Source organism: Pristis pectinata, chromosome 6, assembly GCF_009764475.1.
Source record: "Pristis pectinata isolate sPriPec2 chromosome 6, sPriPec2.1.pri, whole genome shotgun sequence".
Classification (NCBI taxonomy): Eukaryota; Metazoa; Chordata; class Chondrichthyes; order Rhinopristiformes; family Pristidae; genus Pristis; species Pristis pectinata.
In genome coordinates, this window is record NC_067410.1 from 87,874,735 (window position 1) to 87,896,471 (window position 21,737).

At 38.8% G+C, this 21,737-nt stretch overlaps 2 protein-coding genes across 9 annotated transcripts in view; both read right to left on the reverse strand.

The window, feature by feature from the left end:
- Positions 1–5,537, reverse strand: part of LOC127572130 (polyamine-transporting ATPase 13A3-like) — a 95,746-nt gene extending 90,209 nt beyond the window's left edge. For 4 of the 6 annotated variants that reach the window (XM_052019074.1, XM_052019076.1, XM_052019075.1 and 1 more), the window contains exon 1: positions 5,127–5,217. The gene's annotated coding sequence lies outside the window, so the exon portion shown is untranslated. Of the gene's footprint in view, positions 1–5,126; positions 5,218–5,494 lie in introns of those variants that run through there. The other 2 variants (XM_052019073.1, XM_052019072.1) reach the window with 2 other exon arrangements.
- A 4,154-nt stretch (positions 5,538–9,691) lies between these two features.
- Positions 9,692–21,737, reverse strand: part of tmem44 (transmembrane protein 44) — a 30,417-nt gene continuing 18,371 nt past the window's right edge. Inside the window, exons 8-12 of one of the 3 annotated variants that reach the window (XM_052019078.1) lie at positions 19,544–19,648; positions 16,509–16,685; positions 14,039–14,068; positions 10,336–10,420; positions 9,692–10,241 (exon numbers count right to left, since the gene is read on the reverse strand). In XM_052019078.1, the coding sequence (XP_051875038.1) occupies positions 10,141–10,241; positions 10,336–10,420; positions 14,039–14,068; positions 16,509–16,685; positions 19,544–19,648 (498 nt within the window). In that variant the 3' untranslated portion in view covers positions 9,692–10,140. Of the gene's footprint in view, positions 10,242–10,335; positions 10,421–14,038; positions 14,072–16,508; positions 16,686–19,543; positions 19,649–21,737 lie in introns of all 3 variants that reach the window. The other 2 variants (XM_052019077.1, XM_052019079.1) reach the window with 2 other exon arrangements.

Below are 21,737 nucleotides of genomic sequence, written 5' to 3' on the forward strand. Positions count from 1 at the left end.
TATGTTATGAAAAAGTTTATTATGAAGAACAAATTCTATAAAAAAATAAATATTTAGAAAAGCAACCGGAAGATTTCAAGCAGAAACAGCACGATTCACTTTGTCAGAACTTAGTTTACATCTGATTGGAAATTTATTTTATGAAGTCAGAACCATTATAGCACTATTATAGACAAAACAAATAAGAGTAAAAGCAACATTAGAACATCAATGATTACGATTCTAGAGATGTGAAATGTAAAATTGATTGTTTTCTTTTCAATTGGGTAAAATTTTTTAAATGCAGTCAGACATTAGAATCCTAGAATTATAGAATAGGTATAGCAAAAGAGAATGTCATTCAGCCCATCATGCCCAGGACAGTTCCCTACCAGAACAACTCTTTACTTCTACCCACTGGCCCTACCTTCAAATCCTCACAAATTTTTCTCTATCATATATCTACCAATTCCTTCTTGAAGGCCACAATGGAACCTGCCTCCAGGCAGTAAATTCCTGATTCCAACCACATGCTGCAAAAAAAAAGTTGTTGGTACTCAAGTCATTCTTAATTCTCTCCCCTTTTACCTTATTATACCTATGACCTCTAATCCTTGAGCCTCTATTCTGTCCAGACCCCTCATTATTTTATATAATTCAATCAAATCTCCCCTCCGTCTTCTCCAGAGGAAACAGTCCCAACTTCTCTATGCTATCCATGTAACATAGCCCCTCATTCCAAGAACAGTTCTCATAAATCTTTTCTGGGCCCTCTCTAATGTTTCACATCCTTCCTATTATATGGCGACCAGAATTGAACACAATACTCCAGCTGAGACCAGACCAATGTTTTATAAAGATTCAGCATAATTTCCATGATTTTATACATTGTGATTTTCTAGATAAACCCCACCAATGTGTAAATCTTAAATTTTCTCAACCTGCCCTGTCACTTTCAGTGATCGATGCACACATACCCCCCTGTAGTCAAAGGAATTTTCCATTCAGAAACATTGAATTTATCCACGTAGAGGGAGAATGTGACCTGGGTGCCCCCATTGCCTGGCATTGTCACCTCTCTTATGCCTGCATTGTTCCTGATGGATTCAGCAAAGGGTTCTGTGCAGCACACAAACAAGACAGGAGAGTGGGCAATCCTGCCTTACTCCAGTTTCCCACCCATTGATTTGGACTGCACTACTGAAGTCTATATAGAGCAGTTGGATCCAATTCCTGATACCTCCCCAAAGCATATTTTGGAGAGCGCATCCATCATGTATGTATGTGTGCAATATCCTATCAATGGCCTCTTTTGTCCAAGCTGACCAGGCAAGTGTCCAACCCCTTGTCCAGCAGGTAGGCAATGGTATCCCTGATCAGTGCAAGGCTGTCAGAGATTTGCTTGCCATGTTCAGCACAGGTTTGTTCCAGGTGGATCACCCTTCCCAGAACAGGCTTAATCCGATTGGCAATGGCTTTGGACAGGATCTTGAAATCAACAGTCAACAATGATATGGGTCTCCGATTCCTAATGTCTCTCTTTTCCTCTTCTGCTGTAGATGAGGGTGCTGACATTCTTCCTCAGGGATTCTGAGATACTTTATACACCTCCTGCAGATCTGGATCCATCCATTCCCACAAGCACCAAATACAACTCAGCTGGTAAGCTGTCACTTCCAGGAGCTTTATTCATCTCAATGGAAGGTATGGAGCCTGCCAGCTCCTCCAGGTCAATGGCTGGTTCAAACTCCCCCACTTGCTGTCGGATAAGACCTCTGTGATGGAGGACAGAAAGATCTGGGTGGCTGGGCTATTTGTGGCCTTTCTGCCATGCAGACCAGCATTGAAGGATTTGAGGATCTGCAAGGATGTTACTGAGCCATTCTGTTCCTTGAAGCTGTGGATCACAAAGCTCCTACTGTGAAGTTTTTGGAAGAACGAGCGTAAGCACGTTTCATCCTACTCCACGGAGCGGAATCTTGATCAGATGATTATCTTGAAGGATTCTGAGGCAGAGAACAAAGTCTGCCGGCTCTTCAGCTCTCAGAGTCTTCCCTCCCTCCTGCACTGCACAAGGAGAAGATTCTGCAATTTCATCTGGAGTTGCCACAATAAACCCTGACTCTGTATTGCTTTCTGAACCCCTTTGAGGATGAAGCCCTTTTGACGTTCTCCTTGGTTGCATCCCACCAATGCATTAGGGAGTCAAAGAGGGGCCTCACAGCTGGATGGACTGCTTAGGTCTTCAATGTTTTCTGGTGTATTTACTTTCAACATCCACACCTCCATGCCTGCCTTCCCATCTTCCTGTAGGTGACAGTGAGCCACTGGTCAGAGAACACTGGCAAGAGTCTCTTAGACACAAATAGGAAGTCTGTCCAAGACCAGGCAGAGCTGTCCGGTCACAACCAGGTGAATTGCTGCTGTGCTCCACCTATGGGGTTGCTAAGGATGTTGCAATCTTTGCATCTTTTACCATTTGCATCAGGGGTCTGAAGATGCTGTCCAGTCTGCTATCGCCACTGCTGGATCATCTAGTTGCATCGATGATGCAGTTGAAGTAACCAGGTAGAGCAACCGGCCTGGGCATCACCAGCAGTAGTGGGAATTGCTGGAGGACAGCCAGCCACTCACTCTGCATGGGGTGAGCCGTATACATTGATCAGCCAGACCACAGTGTTTTGGTGTGTTACGTCCAGCATGAGGAGACACCCACCAAACACATCTTTGACCAGTGATTGAGAAGTTGCCTCCCCGCAGCAGGATAACCAAGGTAGATGCACAATAATTGGTGCACCCCCCTGAACACACTGACAACCCATGGATCACCAATGTGACCACTTTCTTGTCATCCTACTTTTCTTCAAGATCTCATCCTTGAAGATGCACCCCAATTCAGTGATAAGAACAGATACTACACTTGATCTTAGCCATAAGGATTGTCTTTTTTGTCATGTTCTCTCACCGCCAGAGAGGTCTTCTCCTGGATCAAGTTCTGCCACCTTTTATAATATTTCCTTGTACAAGTCTGTTACTCATTGTGCCACAATTGGCTCTTACTCATTTCACTCAATGTGACAAAAAAAGTTATCTCTACTTCTGTAGATACGATTTTTTTTCTCTATAGCTTCAAGTCTGCAGTGCTGTTTTATATATATATATATATATATATATATATACACATACACACACATACACTAAACAAGAAGTTTTACTAAAATGAGTGAGAATATAAAGACATCATTCCTTAATACATAAATATCAATATGGAGAATTACTAATTACTTGTAGTTGTAATTCCACTTCAAAAAAATTAAGGATATAAAACCAATTCCACAGCATAATTTACACTTCTTATTCACCATATAATCGCAAAATAGATTAAGACCTAGCTTCAAAAGTCTGGCTTTCACTTATTTAATCTCCTTTATCAGCTTCTGGGATACTGATCTACATAACTAGTCATTGTTGAAAAACATGGGTTCTATCTTCTGCAGTAGTTTAGAAGAGTGGGAAGGGACGATGGAAATACATAAGATCCTGAGGGGTCTTGACAGGGTGGATGTGGAAAGGATGTTTCTTCTTATGAGACCATCCATTTAAGAAAGATGAGGTCATTTCTCAGATGATTATTATTCTTTTGAAATCTCTTCCCCAAAGACTAGTGGAAGCAGAGTCCTTGAATATTCTTAAGACAAACATTGATAGATACTTGATAAGCAAAGGCATGATCGGTTACCCGGGTAATAGGGAATGCAGAACAGCTTACAAACAGATCAGCCTTGAACTTATTAAGTAGCAGAGCAGGCATTAGGATCAAGTGGTCTATTCTTGTTCCTAATTTGTATGTTCATATCTTCTACTTCTATATATTTTTAGTTAAGATATCTTTATTAGTCACACATAGCTTGAAACACAAAGTGAAATGCATCTTTGCATAATGTTCTGGGGTCAGCCAAGTGTCGCCACGCTTCCGGCACCAACATAGCATGCCCATCTTAATTATCAATGATCTGCTAGACCCATTCAAGCATTTTGCCACAGAGATGTTATAGTGCTTATAGAAATCACACTGCATTGTGATTGCACAACCATGATACCTCTGCTTTGCTTCTTATAAACCACTGCCATCCTACTTCAGTGAAACAGAACTAGCTTTCATTTTTATTGTTACCAGGGAAATATGTGCTATAATTAGTATATACACTTTGGAACCATTGTTACCTTTGACTCACTGTCATGAAACTTACAAGATTTTGAAATCATTCCTCAGTTCTATAAACAGACTTCACATATTGATTTCACTAAATAGGTTCATAATGTTTGCTTATTTGTGTTGGCTCCACGTGTTTTCAGAAAACACGTTTTCTTATACCAAAAAATATTTACTTAGCACCTTCCATACCCTCAATACTACATCTTTAAAAATCAATTATTTTGAATAGTGGTAATAGCAGCTAATTCACAGCCTATGTAGTGAAGGCCAGCGCTCTCAGAACATTTAAGATGAATCGCCGACGCATGGAAGGCTGTGGACCAGGTGCTGGTAAATAGTTTGGTATCTATCTATATTTGATAGCATGAACCCGGTGGACCGAAGGGCCCGTTTCTGTGCTGTACGAGACTCAGACATAGAAATCCGAAATGAATCATTTCCAGCCTGTAAATGATTAATCCGAGTAAACACCATGTTAACTTAAATAGGTAGCTGTGATCATCTTTTTCACAACTCTGGTCAACCAATGCGTTAACTTTTTGCTTTATCATTCAAGCTCTGATTTCTGCTCGGTTCCTTCAAACATCGTAACTCCAAAGGTTGCATCTAACACGAGTAAAGACTGACAAAAGAGACAAAGTGCACCCTGCATCCACAGCGACAGCAGTGGAGTATCGGTACCGGAGACCTCCATTCTCTGCTCCATGCTCATGAGCCTTTCTGTTGCAGTTATGATCAACTGCCGCTGACTGGAAGAGCTGGAGATCAATCCGAACTTTGTTTTACTGGGGAAGGCAGATGACGAGGGGCAGGATACCGATCCACCAAACATCGTGGGGAGAGGTCTCCCGCCCGCCCACCACGCTGCAGTCGCCGTGCGGCCACCGCCTCTATTGGCTGTATTCAGTATGAAAGCAAACGTCTCACTCACCCCCCGCCGCCCCGGGAGGCTCCTCCTAACACCTGTCCGACATCGTCGCCCCGACCGACCGTTCGCCCTCCCGCTCGCCGCTTGCGGCCGGCCCGTCGGAACTGACGTCACTGCGTTCCAGGCCAACGGGCGACAGCGGCGGCGGCGGCGGCGGCACCCGCCGTAGGGCTGCGTGGTCGCCGGCCTTCGTCCGGGTGAGTAACCGCCGAGCGATTTTAATAACAGCCGGCTGCTGGTGTGCGGTAAATTTGTCGACAGAAACCCTGGCGGATTTGTCACGGAGATTTCAATGCGTTTCCCGTTGTTTATGTAAAAACAAAGAGTTATTTTCATTAAGGTTGGGAATATATTTTGACTCCTCAGTGTACCTTCGGAGTAAGTTTCGGTGACAGGATCGGTATCTTGTTTCTCGATTCAGATCTTATCCGTGGTAATTGCTGTGAAAGAAAGATAATGGATTCATATAAGTCTATCATGAACTCTTTATCAAACTCTGAAATGTTTTTTTAACATGTAATCGTCGTAATTCCACGACCAGCAAAATAATAAAGAGCGTATGATATTTTATTCGTGAAGTTCATTGAAGAAGATGTATTGGCACAGATGTCAGGGAGAACCCCACTTTAAAATAGTGTCATAGGATCTTTTGCATCCACCGACTGAGTGATTTACCATCACACCGTACTGAGCTGGAGCATCAAGCCAGATTTCAGGCTCCAAAACTTTGGAGTACTGCTTGTACTTACAACCTTCCTGCTAACCCGCGGAGAGTACCCAATCAGAATTCAGCCAGCAAGATAACTAGTTGTTTCCCTGACGTTAACCTGAGGATTTTTACGATAGATGCCACCTATGTGAGGAGTTGCTTGAGAACCGCTATTGGTCTTTCTAATACCTCCATAACTAAATCCTAAAATACCCTTCCTTTTAACAAGCAATACATTCCAATGCTTCAGTTTTGTTGTCGAACAAAAACTTGTTGACAAGCAACTACTGAGCCTGGATACTAGAGTTTAGAAGAATGAGAAATGATTTAATTGAAAAATACAATATATGTATTTATTATAGACCTTGATAGGATAGGTATAGGGATGATGTTTCTTCCGGATGGGATGTCTAAAACCATGGGTCATGGTCTCTGAAGTGAGAGTCTGTCAGGACTGATCCCAAGAAGAATTTTCTACATCAAAAGAGTATGGATATTTTTAGAGGGCTTTGAAAGCTCAGCGGCTGAATATATTTAAATCAGAGACCAATAGATTTTAGTACAAGAAAGTGGTGCTGAGATAAAAGATCAGCTATTGGATGGCAGATTAGTTTTGTTGAGTTGAATGACCTATAGCTTCTATTTCTTTTAAGAAAATGTTTCTTGTAAGGAAATCTTTGACTAAGCTCTGGGTTAAGTTTTAAGGGGCACCTTGAAAGAGAATTGGAGGTGTTTGGGTGCCGAGAGCAGAAATTAAATATTATATTCACACCATGCAAGTGCCAGTCAATTACATTATTTTCCAAGTGCCCTGTTATCACTCTCTTAACGATCATTTCTAGTATTTTCCATACTACTGACGTCAGGCTAACTGCTCTATGGTTCCTGCTTCCTCTTTCCTTTTTTAATTAATGGGGTTACATTTGTTACCTTCCAGATTGTAGAGGCTATTCTAGATCTAAGAAATCATGGAGGATGATGACAAATGGATCCATTATCTTCACAGCAACCTTCATCACAACCCCAGGATCCAGCCTGTCAGGACCTGGGAATTTATCACCTTTCAGTCACATTATTTTCTCCAGTATTAATATTTTACAAATGCTAATTTCTTTGAGCTTCTCCAGAACTCCACTATTTCAGTGAGGTTTTGTGGGTTTCCATGAAGACAGACAAACTATTTGTTTAATGTCCTTGCCATTTCCTTATTCCCCATATAACTTCTGGCTCAGTCTGTAATAGGGCTGCTTTAACTTTTGCTTTTTTTTCCTTATTACAAGACTTGTCACAAGGGTGTATTAAAAAACTGAACATTGAAACAAATATCATGTTCGGAGATGTAATCAAAAGTTTGGTGAATAAGTTGGGTTTTAAGAAGGGTTTTCAAAGATTAGAGGGAGATAGGCAGTTTAAGAAGGGAATTTCAGAGTATGGAGTCGTATAGTCATACAGCATGCAAATAGGCCCTTTGGCCCAACTTGTCCATGCTGACTTAGTTGCCCAGCAAGCTAGTCCCATCTGCCCGCATTTGGCCCATAGCCCTCTAAACCTCTCCAAATCTAGATAGCTTTTAACTGGGTATAGAGCCCAGTTTGCTGAGGCATACCCACCTCAACCATAATTTTCTGAGCTGCCTCTTCCAAATCTGCTACCTTACCTAGTTTGTAATATTTGCAAATTTGGATTCTTCTTATAAAGCTTCTAAACAAAGCTACCTAATTCCACATCAACAATGTTGTTTAACACCCATGATTCCTGTATTAGTTCCCAGTATGACAATGACTCAGTTTTAAAATTCTCATCTGTATTTTTAAATCCCTCCACACCTTCCTCGTAACCTCCACCAATATTACGCCCCAAGAAATCCCTACTTATTCAGTTTAGAATTGAACCATGATCTTATATTCTGTGCCCTGGCTAATAGAAGCCAGCATCCCATTTACCTTATCATCTACCTATTCTTCCTTTTTTTGGCAATCCTTGGACTTCTACACCTTGGTCCCTCTGTTCCTCACTGCCCCCTAGGGCTCCTTATGGTATATTGTCATACCCTTATTAGACCTCATTTGCTCAGTACTTCAAAGGTATTACACTTGCTGCCCTCCATTCATCTGGTACCTCTCCAGTCTGCTTCAGTGAAGAACACACTTAGTGTTGATTCACTTTTTAGGTATGTGATCGTGTGTGAATTTCCTATGTACAACCTTCCTATTTCTATTCCCTGTGTATGTCAACCTAAAATGAAATCATTTTGCTTGTATGCTTTGTTGATTTATCAGTTGAATCATTCAAAATGTCTTTTGAAAATATTTGTGAATATTTTCACAGTAACTAAAAATTCCAAAATTATATTTCAAATTTACCACAGTAGCCTGATAAATATATTAACAAAACTGTCCTTTGTATGCGTAGTTGCTTAGAATGAAGCCCACGGTCTCTCAAAATCTAAGCTTGTACTTACCATGTTTGCTCTGGAAGTACGTTTTACCAAGCATGTAAAGTGTTCATAATTTTCTTGTAGCTACACCTGAAAGAAATCTATTCTCACTATCAAACACAATTTTGTTTTCCAAAAGTATAACAAAAACACATATAAAATTTTTGTGTGACTGTTTTTGAAACAACATGATTGTTTATGTGGATGTGAATGAATATAAACAGAGTAAAGGAATTAAAATTCCTCGAAGCAACAGCAAATATCCCAAAGTACAATACTGATTGCAATTTAACTTGTTCTCTCACTATAAGTCAGTAATCCAAATATGATCCTATTTATAGAATACAAACTCTTCTTGCAAAATGTTATTGCTCCTGGTTCAGTGGTCTTACTATGGGAAATCTTGTTTTAAAAACCAGACATGCTGGAACCCTGTTGCAAAAAGAAAAAGTAAACAAGCAAAAGACAGGAGGAAAAACTGCAAAACAAAATGTGGTGAGGATTTATGATCTGGAGCTCCCTATTTGTAAGAAACGATCAATCAGGTCTTTCAAAGGGGAGATGGATAAGTACTTAAGGGAAAATAATTTACATGGCTGTGGAAAAAGAGCACATTGGGTATCACTGGGGTAAGAGAGGGGTGAGGTGGCATTTGCTGAATCTACAAACAACTACCATGCACTTGGACTGACTTGCTTCCTTCTGTGCTGTAATATTTTGATGGCTCTGCATTGTAAGGAGAATTTGTTAGTGTTTATGTAATGAAAGCCTGTGTTAATATTTTCCTTTAACACTCAAAATATTCAGTGTTGGATAGATTTTAAAAAATAATCACAGCATAACTGGATAAGGAAGAACATATTCGAGCCACAGCTTGTACTTCTGTACAATATCCAGTGACTTTTCCTAGAATACACCTTGTTCATTACTAGGTGAGACCAAGATCACACTTAATTCTGACAGCCTTCAAAGTTTAACAGCCAGATAGCAAGGTTTTAGGGAGGGAAGGGGTTGCAGGTGATGGTGCTGGATTTTCGTTGGCGATAACGATCCACTGTCACTCCAGCCTACTAGCTCAGTCAGGGTCAGTTAGATACGTAAGGTGGTTTCCAGGCAGTATTGACACTGTAGTTGCAGCCTACTGCTGCCAGTCCAGAAAAATCTTGTGATGCTACACCAGAGCTACCACAAATGTTACTTGCCAATTATCAACTCATGCTTGAACATTGCCTGGATCTTGCTGCATGAAGGCACACATTCCTTCATTCACTGGGAAGCTACAAATATAATTGAATATTATGTAATCATCAATGGATATCCCCACTTCTGACATTATGATGCAAGGAAAATGACTGATGAAATAATTGAAGACAATTGGGCCTCAGACGTGCCATGAGTAATTCCTGCAGTGATGTCCTGGAGGTGGGATGATTGACCTTCCAAACTAACAACCAGCTTCCTTTATATGAGGCAGGACTCTAGCCACTGGAATGGTTTCCCTTTGACACCTATTGAATTTAGTTTTAACAAAGTGCCACAGTCAGTCAAATCCTACCAAGATATCAAGAGTAGTCACTCTCACATCACCTCTACAACTCAGCTTGTTGATCTGTGTTTGGACCAAACTGGACCTCTGTGCGTAGGTTATTGGTATGTACGTACCACTTGATAGCATTGTCAATGAAAAGACTTTCATCAATATCCAGAATACCTTTATTTCCCTTTCAAGAATTAGACACAAAAGAAATACAAAAGTTTCTTTAAAGACATACATGACTAGATTAATATTGGTCAGTAGTCAACAATAAATCAAAAAAAATGTAAACATTTAAAAACACATTTTATCAAATATTAAAGGCTATATATTTACATTATGATGATAAAGATCTTGTTCTTCTTTGTCCAGTCCTGTTTAATTCCTCTTCATATTGTGCCAAAATTGATGAGGTTCTCTCTTCAGTCATTATGGTTTCTGTGTTCAAGAGCCAGAAGTCAGTTGAAGGCATACAAGGCAATGTTAGTAGACAAAGAATGCATACTGATTATTAGTGTGTGATCAGACTTACCTGGACTACCTGCATTATGGCTTAAGCCATTTTCATGTTTCTTTTCAGTCATTTTCCATTGTTGAGGCATGTCTTCAAAGTCCCACTATAAAAAAGAAAACACAAACAAAGCTTCCTGAAACATTGTTATTGGAAATGGTTCCATTATTTAGTGTTAGCAAAAATATTAAGAAAAGCACCAGTGGCTTTGTCACTCAAAATACTCCTCACAATTGAGATTTAAAATATTACAGCCGTCACCACTTAAAATATTCAGGTTTATAAAGGCAGCCATTTACTTCGGCCAAAAATCACTCAATGTTATCCATTTGGATTAATGCCATTTTTAGAGTTGCCAGTTAGAGCTTCGGAGTACTACTTATTTTCTGGAGATAGTTGTTTACTCTGGTTTGCTCAACAAGCCAATAATCAGCCTACATTTCTCATCTCTGGTAATCCCTCAAGTAAGGACAACATGATTCCATTCCAGTTCTGGGGTGGCTAGTGGCCAATATGCTATGTCTGGCTTCTGATACACTTGAGATCGGAGATGACTGACAGGACAAACAGGTAGGTGGTTTGGGAGGTGTTGCACTCGTTCCACTGTTCACAAAGGATTTCTCTGTGTTCCTGACAAATGGATGAGGTTCTCAATACCATGCCAAATATTCCTTCTCCATTTTCCATGGTCATGAGCCAAGAGTTCCCATAAGTTAATGGGAATGTTATATTTTTTTTTAAAAAGGAGATTTGGTTGAATCTTTTCCTCTGTCCACCAGATAACCTCTTGCTGTGACAGACCTTGGAATACTGTGCTTGTTAGGCATGCTTGTTCATCCAAATGTGCCTATTCTACCAGAGGGTTTAGAAGATTTAATGCTGTCTCTGCAAAATGGTATCTCTCCAGTGCTTTTAGATATCTGATGTAGACAGATCGATGATTCAGAAGCACATAGGAAGGAAGGGATCACTGCTACCTGGTAGACCACAAGTTTAGTGCTAGTTTGAGACCCAGATCTTCAAATATACTTCTCCACAAACAGCCAAAGCATGTACTGGCACATTGAAGGCAGCAGTGAATTTCATCACTTTTGCTGAGAGTTGGTTCCTGAGATATTTGAAATGATCCATATTTTCCAGAGACTCTGGATGGTGAAATACAATGGGATCAATTTAGTAAAGAACCTTTATTTTGTGGATGTTTCTTGTCTGCTTAAGTAAATGATTCAACATTTGGCCTCCAAATATACATGATCTGCTTGCTGCAGCTCGATAACTCAAGGTTGGATTGATTTTGATTCTGGAGTGGAAACAACACATGTTGAACAGTTTCCCATTTGCCATAGGGTAGCCCCACTCCAGCCTACATCTTGAGTTGGAATATTATTAACATGCTGGATCAGGAACTAGAACAGGAATATTCACACCTCAGTGACTGAAGCACTGAAACAAACATCAGTATTGAAGCAGTGGGGTTACAGGTACCACCAGAACATTAATTTAATGGTACTGCAAATAGTTAACATAATGTTATTTTGTATCTTTGAAAATCCCAATCGTTCAGTGAGGTCTTAAATTAATATGACATTATTTTGTTACTAACTCATAAGATGAACACGAAATTAGTTAAAATTTTCAAGTCTGGAACATATAACTACTCTGCTAAATAACCTGCTACCTCAAAGATATAAATTCAGTATTTTCAACTTTATCTGGATTTTGTATAGCAAAATATTTTCAATGTTACATTGCAATCAATAGGATATATTTGATTGGGGTACCCTATGGTGTTTTCCTCTTCCCAGACATAAATGATCATCTTCAAGAAAGGAGACTAATCCAGTTGTGGTAACCACAAAAGGGTCTGCCTCTATAAGGGAAAGTCATAGCCAAGTTACTTCTCAACCACCTCTTCCTAGTGGATAAACCACCTCTCTTGGAATCATGGTGTGGATTCCATTTTCTTAAAAACGCAATGGACATGATCATCACCGAACCTCATCTCCAAAGCATTGCAGATGGCCTTTATTGATCTCACAACAAGCCATTGATTCTGTCATTTCAAGGGACTTTGGGCTTTCTCAAATTTTGCTGCCCACAATACTTATTTTAACATCCATTTCAAGGCAAACAAGTCCACAACAGACCCAGTCTCTGCTGCGCAGTCTGGTATCAAGCAAGACTGCATCATCACGCCAACACTTTTCTCAATCTTTTCCACTACTATGTTACATCCACCTCCAACAAACCTCCCACTGAAGTAGGCCAATCTACAGAGCAAATGGGAACTGCTCAACCTATATTGTCTCCATTTCAGAATCGTGGTGGCTCCAACTTCAGTCATGAAGCTGCCATATGCAGATACTGCTGTATGGCCATTCATCATTGTCAACTCATTCACTGAAGCACAAGAGACAATGAGCCCTGCACTAAATATCCACAAAACAATGATTCTTTGCCATCCTGCCCCACTGTACAACACTGCTTCTGACAATGAGAACCTCTGTGCAACCCTGGATAACATGGAACACTTCCCATATCTTGGGAGCCATTTTTCAATTAAATGCAACAAACCTCAGTGCACCAGCGCAGCCTTTGGCCAGCTGAGGAAAAGATTGTCGTGACCCTAGAACAGTTTTGAGATGGACTACTTATAACCAGCCCCTCAAAGCACTTGAGAGATACCACTAATGCTGTCTCTGCAAAATCCTTCAAACCCACTAGTAGAATAAGCAAACCAATGTGTTGTCCCTGGCTTACATCCCCAGCACCATGACCCTAAATACACTCTGTCAGCTCCAAAGGACAGTCCCTATTTTTCACATGGATCTTGGATTCCCAAAACAGACACTCTATTGCAAGCTGGGGAATGATTACCAAGTGCATTGAGGGAAAAAAAGTCAAGAATAATCTCTGACTCAAGGGAAGACCTAGATCATGACTGCTCTAAATGGAAAAAGAGCATTTGGGATGGTATTGAGTTTTACGAATAAAACTTTTAAATTAAAAAAAATGAAATAATTTAATAGACAAATATTTATAAACCAGGAAACATACTGACACTCAAAAAGCTTTGGATATATGGAGACCATTTTTAATATTGCATGTGTAAAATAAAATAATGACATACAACTTATTTTCTTATTGATTCAACAGTCAGTATTTTCTCAAAAGTCACAATGCATTCTGTTAATAATTTAGATGTAGGAAGGATCAGTAATGGATTTATTTGAGATCATGACCAATAAAATTTAAACAAAACAAATAAGACCTTCAAATTTTCTGCATGCTTAAAAACAACTACCAAAATAGTCCAGAATCTCACTGAGACACAATTTTAAAAATCATCTGTTTCTTATTTTAATTGATATATGAATTTTACCCGTATCTGCTTTGCAAGCAGTTAGTTATTGTGCATTGCTGTTACTTTTGAAGAAATGGGTACAAGCAATTTCACACTGATGAACATTGATGAATCGCAAAGTAGTTTCCCATTTTCCTGGATGGCATAAATTGCATGCAAGTCAAAGAGTTAATGTGCATCACAATAATGTCACATCTTTAAATATTTAAATACACAGCTTCTTATTTTGCAAATCAACCTTTTTAAAAAAAAAATGAATTAATCTTATTATATAATAAAAGCAAAGCTTTCTCATGAATAAATAGCATGGAGAAACTGCCCCCTTAGGTTAGTATCAAGTGTGGTAGTATCAGTTCATACCTGCTCTGAATTTAGGGCCTCCAAGTACTTCTGCTGCAGAGTAAAAACAGATCAACAGAACTAAACAACTACGTTCAGCACTTTTAACTCAGATTCAGAGTTTCATATAATGACTAAATTCCAGTGGCTTATTAAACAAAGCTGTAACTCAGCATAAAAATGGCTGCAGCCAGTTTATAGAGCCACCAGTAAACCATGAGTTTATACTATGAGAGTTGAATTAGATATTTTTAAGAATTTATACTTGAGGAAATCTAATTAATCAACTAGCAAACAAATAATACCCACATTTCACGCAATATATGGAACCTCATTTCCCATTAGGTTTCCAGTATAAGATAATATTTATGAACACTTGTTCCAGCATAGACCACCGTTCACTGAGAGTGCACATTCAGGCAATAGTGGGTCTCATAGGATCTTTATGCATACATTTTTGCAGCTTAATTTCTGATACTCTCGTGTATACACTAGCTTTGAAGTGCTACTATAATGCAAAGAATATTAATGTGAAACATTTACAAATAAATAACTTGTATGTTTTGTTTTAATCAATTTTAATTATTGAATTATTTTCAAGAATCAGTCACCTTTGTAGGCAAGCTCCACACTACATAACTGACAGTTGACTGTTTCCACCTGCCCACCCCACCTCCCTTATTTGATTCCATACTCCACTTTCCTCTCCTGTCAAATTCCACCAACTGCAGCCACTTTTCATCTCCACCTATCATCCAGTCTGTGTCACCATTTCCACTCTTCCCTCCTCCATCTATCACCCCTCCTCACCTGGATCCACATATCACTTGCTAGCTCTTGCCTTCACCTTTTTATACTGGCTATCTTCCCGGTCTCTCAGTCCAGATGAAGGGTCTCAACCCAAAACATCAACTGTCCGTTTCCCTCCGCATATGCTGCCTGACCCGCTGAGTTTCTCAGCATCTTGTTTGTTACTGAAATTAAGTAGCATAGTTGAAAGGAAACTAGTTAACATTTTGGGTCAAGGATCCTTCCAGAGAACTCCACTTTGTTTTCCATTTGCATCTTTAATCTCTCCACATAACTGAAGTCATACATCCCTGGTATCACAGTTGTAAATCTCCTCTGCATTCTTTATAAGGCCTTGGCTTTCCTAAAGTTCAAACACAATGTAAAAGTTTAGCATAATTTCCCTGATTTTGTACTCTATACCCATATTTAAAAAGCTTATACATACTTTCTTAACTGGTTCCTCAACTACACGTACTACACTCAAAGATTTGCACTCTCATTAAAAATGTACAAGTTGTTTTTTTCTCTGCCTTGTCTCATTTGTTGGACTGAATCACAGAATGGCACAGCATGAAAGGAGGCTATTTGGTCCATTGAGTCCAAACCAGTTCTCTAAGAGCAATCCACCTTGTGATAAATTTCATCTACTATGTATCTGCAAATTGTACCAACCTGTTGCTATCCTCAATGTTTTCTACATTTCCAAGTTCTGTATTAAAAACAAAACTTTGAAGCTAGGTCCAGTATACTCAAGTCCATCATTAATCAGAAAGACCAATGGTCATAATGCCAACACAAGATGAACTCCACTTATTTAAATTCAGTCTGTTTTGCATTTATTTTACTCTCTGCCTCTTGTCACTTAATATTAAATCAATGCTACTATCCCCTTAATCACATGGGCTTCAATATTTCATTTGCCATGCAAAGTGTTAAGACATTTATTCAGAAGGGTTTGCTGTTCTTAGGCTTGAGTAAATAGTTACAAAGTGGGATCAAATGCAAAATAATATATTGTATTCTGCTGCAGTAATGGGAATTACAAGGGACTGAGATTGTCAATAATTGAAAATTAACCTATTTGAGTTGTTTCATAAGCAACAAATATTCAAAAAGATTAAAAATCTAAATATTTGTGAACTGCCTGTGTAGCAATTTATGAAAAATATTCATCAGCAATAAATTTAAGAAATGAAAGTAAAGTAAAGCAAATTAGACATAGTCCATCAGAACAAATTTGCATTTGGGAATATGATACAATTGCTTAACTAGGAATGAAAGCAAAACTAAATTATTTGAATATAAAATAAAATCATTACATAGCTCAAGAGTATGAAATTCATCTGCCTTTGCAGATAAAAACATGCAATCAAGGTAAAAAACGATATTCCAAAAGATTTGTTTAAACAAGCCTATGCAATAAGGCCAAACAATGCAAATCTTACAAATCCAACTTTATTCTCAATTTCAGTCCCCAGTGCCATACCCAAGAAATTCTAACTTCAACTGAAAATGTAAAAAGTATACGTGTACCCCATCAACTTTTAACACTATAATGCTTCCATTACTAAATAATGGTGGACAAACTGAACTGAAACCTCAAGTACAAAATACTATGGGTGTGAAAAGATTCAAGGTGATATTTAAGTAGAATTTGTTTATCTTGTGGACTTATTACGGGAATATACATGGTGCTTACCTCAAGTTCAGAATTTATAGAAGTAGCATCTGATGAACTACATGAAGACACCTTTGCATGAATAACTTGTTTTGGAGGATACATTGGAGGGTCATGGACAAGCAGAGAATCCAGTTTTGTTTTTCTCTCAGTACATGTCTGCCCATCTCCAGGTAATCTTTTAACACCAAGTCCAATCTACAATTATAAACAGGCACAGTACATACAGCTGAAGACTATCAATGTGAAAATCAGGACTGCAGCAAAAATGAAACAGATTGCCAAACTAAAAAAATGTAATAAAGCTTTGTTTATTTTAACAGTTTGCATTCCAATTCCACTTTTACCACCTACATGACTAGTCTTAACAATAAGTAGATTAAATAAACCAAATAACTATTGTGATTACAATAATTTCCAAAACAGCATTCAAGATGCAAAGTAACAAAGGCATATTGTATAAGTGTGTCTGAAATCTTATGCCACCCTTTTATCATCCTAGTAATATCTTGGTTATAACAGCATACATGTTTCAAATTAACATTTACTGACATAAAGATTAAATAATCCAGTAGCAGCAAGGAAGGAAGCACCTTGAAGTGCAATTTCAAAGTTTCTGGCTTAGCTTTTCTTTGCTAAGGAATTAAGCAGTAATCCTTTACTTAAGTATTTATGATGAAAATGTATTTAAGATTGATAATAATTATACAAATGGATTATATACCACAGCATATTTCAATTTCTTCACAATTTGGTAATTTGTCTGGACTTGCTGGAGGAGGAGGTGCATGCATGTAATAAGAAGGGAAAGGTCAACTTCATTCAGTCCCTCACATCCGCCAGATGCTTAAACAAATGTAAGTGAAGGCTCTTGAGAAAGTCATCTTGCTGTTAAGACCCAAAAGAACTTACAAGTGGTGTCAAGGGAGAAAAATAACCACCCAAAGAACAGTAGATACTTGCAACTCACTGTGCAAAAGTACAATGGAACTAGAAACAGGAGTTCCTAGGAGAGCAATTTAAGTTGCTTAAGCTACATAACTATGGACTGAGAGCTGCGTGATTAGATTTGATTAAAGAACATTTTTGGTAGGTAAACACGCAATGGTCTCCTTCTTTGCCATACATTTCAATGATTCTATGTACAAGGAGTTAAGTTCAAATTCAGGGTTAGAGGATGGAGGAATAACAACCTTATTCTAAAGTAATTAAGGTAAAAGTCATCTTAGCTTTGTTCTGGGTTGAGCCTGACTCAGAGTTCATTAGTCTTGCAGTGAGCATGCTGATCTAGAAAAATATTTCCTAACACGATAATACTGTTAATAATTGTCATATTGGCACATAAATGCTAGAAAATTAATTTTCCTTATGTATTTATTATTGTAATTTCCACAAACTCAGTTTAATCACCAATGTTTCTGTGTAGTTTAATTTATTTGATAAAATCCTAACATCAGAAAGCAATGTATACCAAAATGAGATGTTTTAACAACAAAACATTAATACACTTCACTGTTCATGTAGGTCCTCAAAAAAGGAAATAATCCAAAATTTACATACAATTGTTTTGAAGTTTTTCCACAATAAGAGTAATGTACAATTCACCAAAAAGTAATCAATAATATAAACAGGAACACATCAAACCATTGGCCCAGATTTTCCGACAACAACAAAATCAGCAACCTAAGTTTGCAAATTCATTGCTTTTTCATACTATTAGCATGATTCACTGTATTTTCCTGCATTTGCAACTACAAGGTTAGCAATTTATGAGAACTGGGTTGGCCCTTTCCGATGATTCTGCACATACTGTGGAAATAGTCTCTTAATGCAGATCTGAATTATATTAATCATTCGCTATGCTTCTCCTACTAGACTAGTTTATTAGTGGGATCAAGTAGCCTGCTTTTACTCAGAGCAAATTAGCAGAGATTCCATCTGTGAGCTGAGCTTTTCCTTAGTCTCAGACTGTTTGACATGTAATTAGTCAAGCATTTATTTTAGAGAAGTATTGTCATCTAGCAGACAACTCTGCCAGGCCCTCATTAAATAAAAATGGCAAGAATTTCAGTGCATGAAATGTGGCAAGAATTCAGAAAAATATGTGCCATTCTGTTGTGGAGGAAAACAAAAGTCACAGGAAAATATTAATTCCTTAAGTGAAGACATGGAAAAGAAGAACAGGAGGCACCCAGTTCCTTTGGCAGAAAGATCAATACCTAGAAAGTCAATAATTTAGGGTAATTAGTTGCAGTGTTAACAGGGGGGGCTTAGGAAAATATTATTTCAGCCAAAGAATGGAGGAGGCCTGGAACTCAAAGATATGTTTCACTGGTAAAGAAACACTTTTTTTATTAATACAGCTTTTGCATTTTCACACCTGGATGTAGCATTTGACTGAAATGCAGGGCTCCCAAAAGGGCTGGCATTTATAAAGGGTATTCATTTCCTTAGACACCTCCCGGCAACTTCTTGCCATAATATGCATAAAGAAGCTGCCTCTTGTTGCTGGTCTGTGCAGATTCCTCAGACCCCCTGGCCTTTCTGCCCATCCCATCCCAAAAATTAGCAAACACTCTTTACTTGCCAGCAGCTGGAAGAGTGCCGGTTGAATTGCCTTTTTAAGGGCTTCTTCTGATGATCAGAGCTGTGAGGAAAGGTGTTTCCAGTACAGGAAATGTGGCCCCTAACACCCGATCTTGAAACTAAATAGCATTACATGAATACGCCCCCAAGTGCTGTTTGGAACTGGCACTAATGAACTTCCCAGTTTTATCTTTAAAAGAACATTTTGAAACAGTATTTCAGAGATTGCAAATACCATCTTAATAGCAGAAAAATGGTGCAGACAAATTTCTAGGCCCCAGTCCCTTACTGCACAGCTTCCTTTCTTTTCAACTTTTCAAAAATACTAACATTATATATACATTCATTGATGGACATACAAGAAAATCGGAGCCAGTTTTAGAAACAATAAAACAATAGAGTAGCAAATCAGCTGCCCAATATTTTTTATGTAGAGTTAACATAGGTATTTTGTTACATAATTTCTTTACCTCTTGTACTGGTTCAATGCTCAAATCCATATAGTGACCTATTTCTGCCATCTTACGTAAATATCTGTTGTTCTGAGGTATGTTCAGCGGCACCCAGTCCGTGCTCTAAAAGGAATCATTAATACAATTATCTTACTCCTATTCTGACTCTCAACTGTAATCACCAAAGGAGCCAAATTATATTTATACTGCTGCAAAAAAAAGATTAATGAAGCTCATTTAAAATGAGAAGAAGTGAAGATCCCTAAAATAACAAACTGTTTAAAATCACTCTTTGTCCACAAAGGACAGGAAAAATCCAATCTGGCTAATTATCATCCCATCAGTTATTTTGTTCAAGATCATATTACAGCCTTTTCCAAACATAAACAAAAGAGCAAAATTCCATACACAAGGTGAAAGTAGCTGTCCTTGAGCTAGTAGACTAACCAATGAGCACAGTCAAATAGAAATCAGTGGGCATCAGAGTAAAACGCTCCATTGTTTGGGCTAGCATCTAGCATAAAGGTACAGAGTTCAGGGCACAGTGTCAGTGCCGGACTATGAACATCTTCAACATCTAACCATACACTATAACAGAAAAAGCTGGGGGTACTCAACAGGACAGGCAGTAACTGTGAGAAATAAACAGAGTCAAGTCGATGATCCTTCATCATAAAAGGTTAAAGACCTGAAACGGTTACTCTGTTTTCCCTTCTCCACAGATTCTGCCAAAGCTGCTCAGTATCCCCAGCATATTCTCTTTCTATTTCAGATTTCCAACAACTGCAGTGTTTTATTTATTTTTTAAGAGTCTAACCATTTCCTGTTGGCATTCAAAGGCATTACCAGTGTTGAATTTGCCGTCCTTAATATCTTCAAGGTTGTCATTGACCACAAGCCTAACGGGACCAGAAATACTACGGCTACAAGAGCAAGTCAGAGGCCAGAAGAATCATTTCCTGACTCCCTACAGTATTTTCTCTACCTACAAGCGAAAAGTCAGGAGTGTAATGTAATACTTTCCTGGATTAATGCAATTCCAACAACATTCAAACCGGACATCACCCAGGATCAGTCGCCTGCTCAATCAGTTGCACAGCCATGGCTGCGTCCTGTACCATCAACAGGATGTACTGTAACAACTTGCCAGAATGCTTTTGACCTCTATCACCTTTAAGGAAGCGGGCAGGAGGCAAACACCAATCATATTCCTTTCCTTTTATGGCAAGGTTCTGCAGGAGGGGTGAAGAAAGGTAACCTTGTTCCCCAGTGGCTATCCAGACTTTTCCTGGAAGAGTCCAATATTGGGAACAGTTGAGTGTCTCAGAATATGAGATTTTTAACAGCTCCCTGGAAAAATGCATTATCTTGTTCTGATCTGCATATACAGTAAGCAGCATAATAGCTGTGGGCCTTCCTAGTCACAAAGGTGGCTTGCTGTGTACTGATACACGGATAGCAACACTTGCGCAGGCTATAACCTGGATATGATGGATCTAATAACTGCGGCAAATCACCACACTCTCTGCTGCTATTGATAACAACAATCGGTGAAGACAATTGGTTAGTCTTGCTAGGCAAGGTAACAATTGCAGCTGTGCACTTCAGACAAGGATATATGGTTGATGTTCCCAAAACAAGTCTGGAAGGAACAAATAGGAAAAATGCTCCACTGCATCTATTGATAAGGCTCTTCTGAGAGAGAACATAAAATATAAAACAGTACAGCACAGTCATAGGCCGTTTGGCCCACCATATCTACACTGACCAAATTGCCAATCTAATTAATCCCATCCGCCTGCACGTGGTCCATATCCTTCAATTCCCTGTCTGTTTGTGCATCTGTCTAAATGACTCTTATACATTACTATCATGTCTGCTTCTACCACCTCCCCAGGCACCTACCACTCTCTGTGTAAAACACCTGCCCCACACATCTTTAAACTTTCCCTCTCTCACCTTAAACCTAGGCCCACTAGTATTTGACATTTCTGGGAAAAAGACTCTATCTACCCTATATGCCTCTCATAACTTTATATACTTCTACCAGGTCATCCCTCAGCCTCCAACACTTCAAGTTTGTCCAACCTCTCCTGAGAGCTGATACACTCCAATCCAGACAACATCCTGGTAAACTTCCTCTGCACCCGCTCCATAGCCTCCACATCCTTCCTATAATGGGGTGACCGGAACTGAATACAATACACGAGAT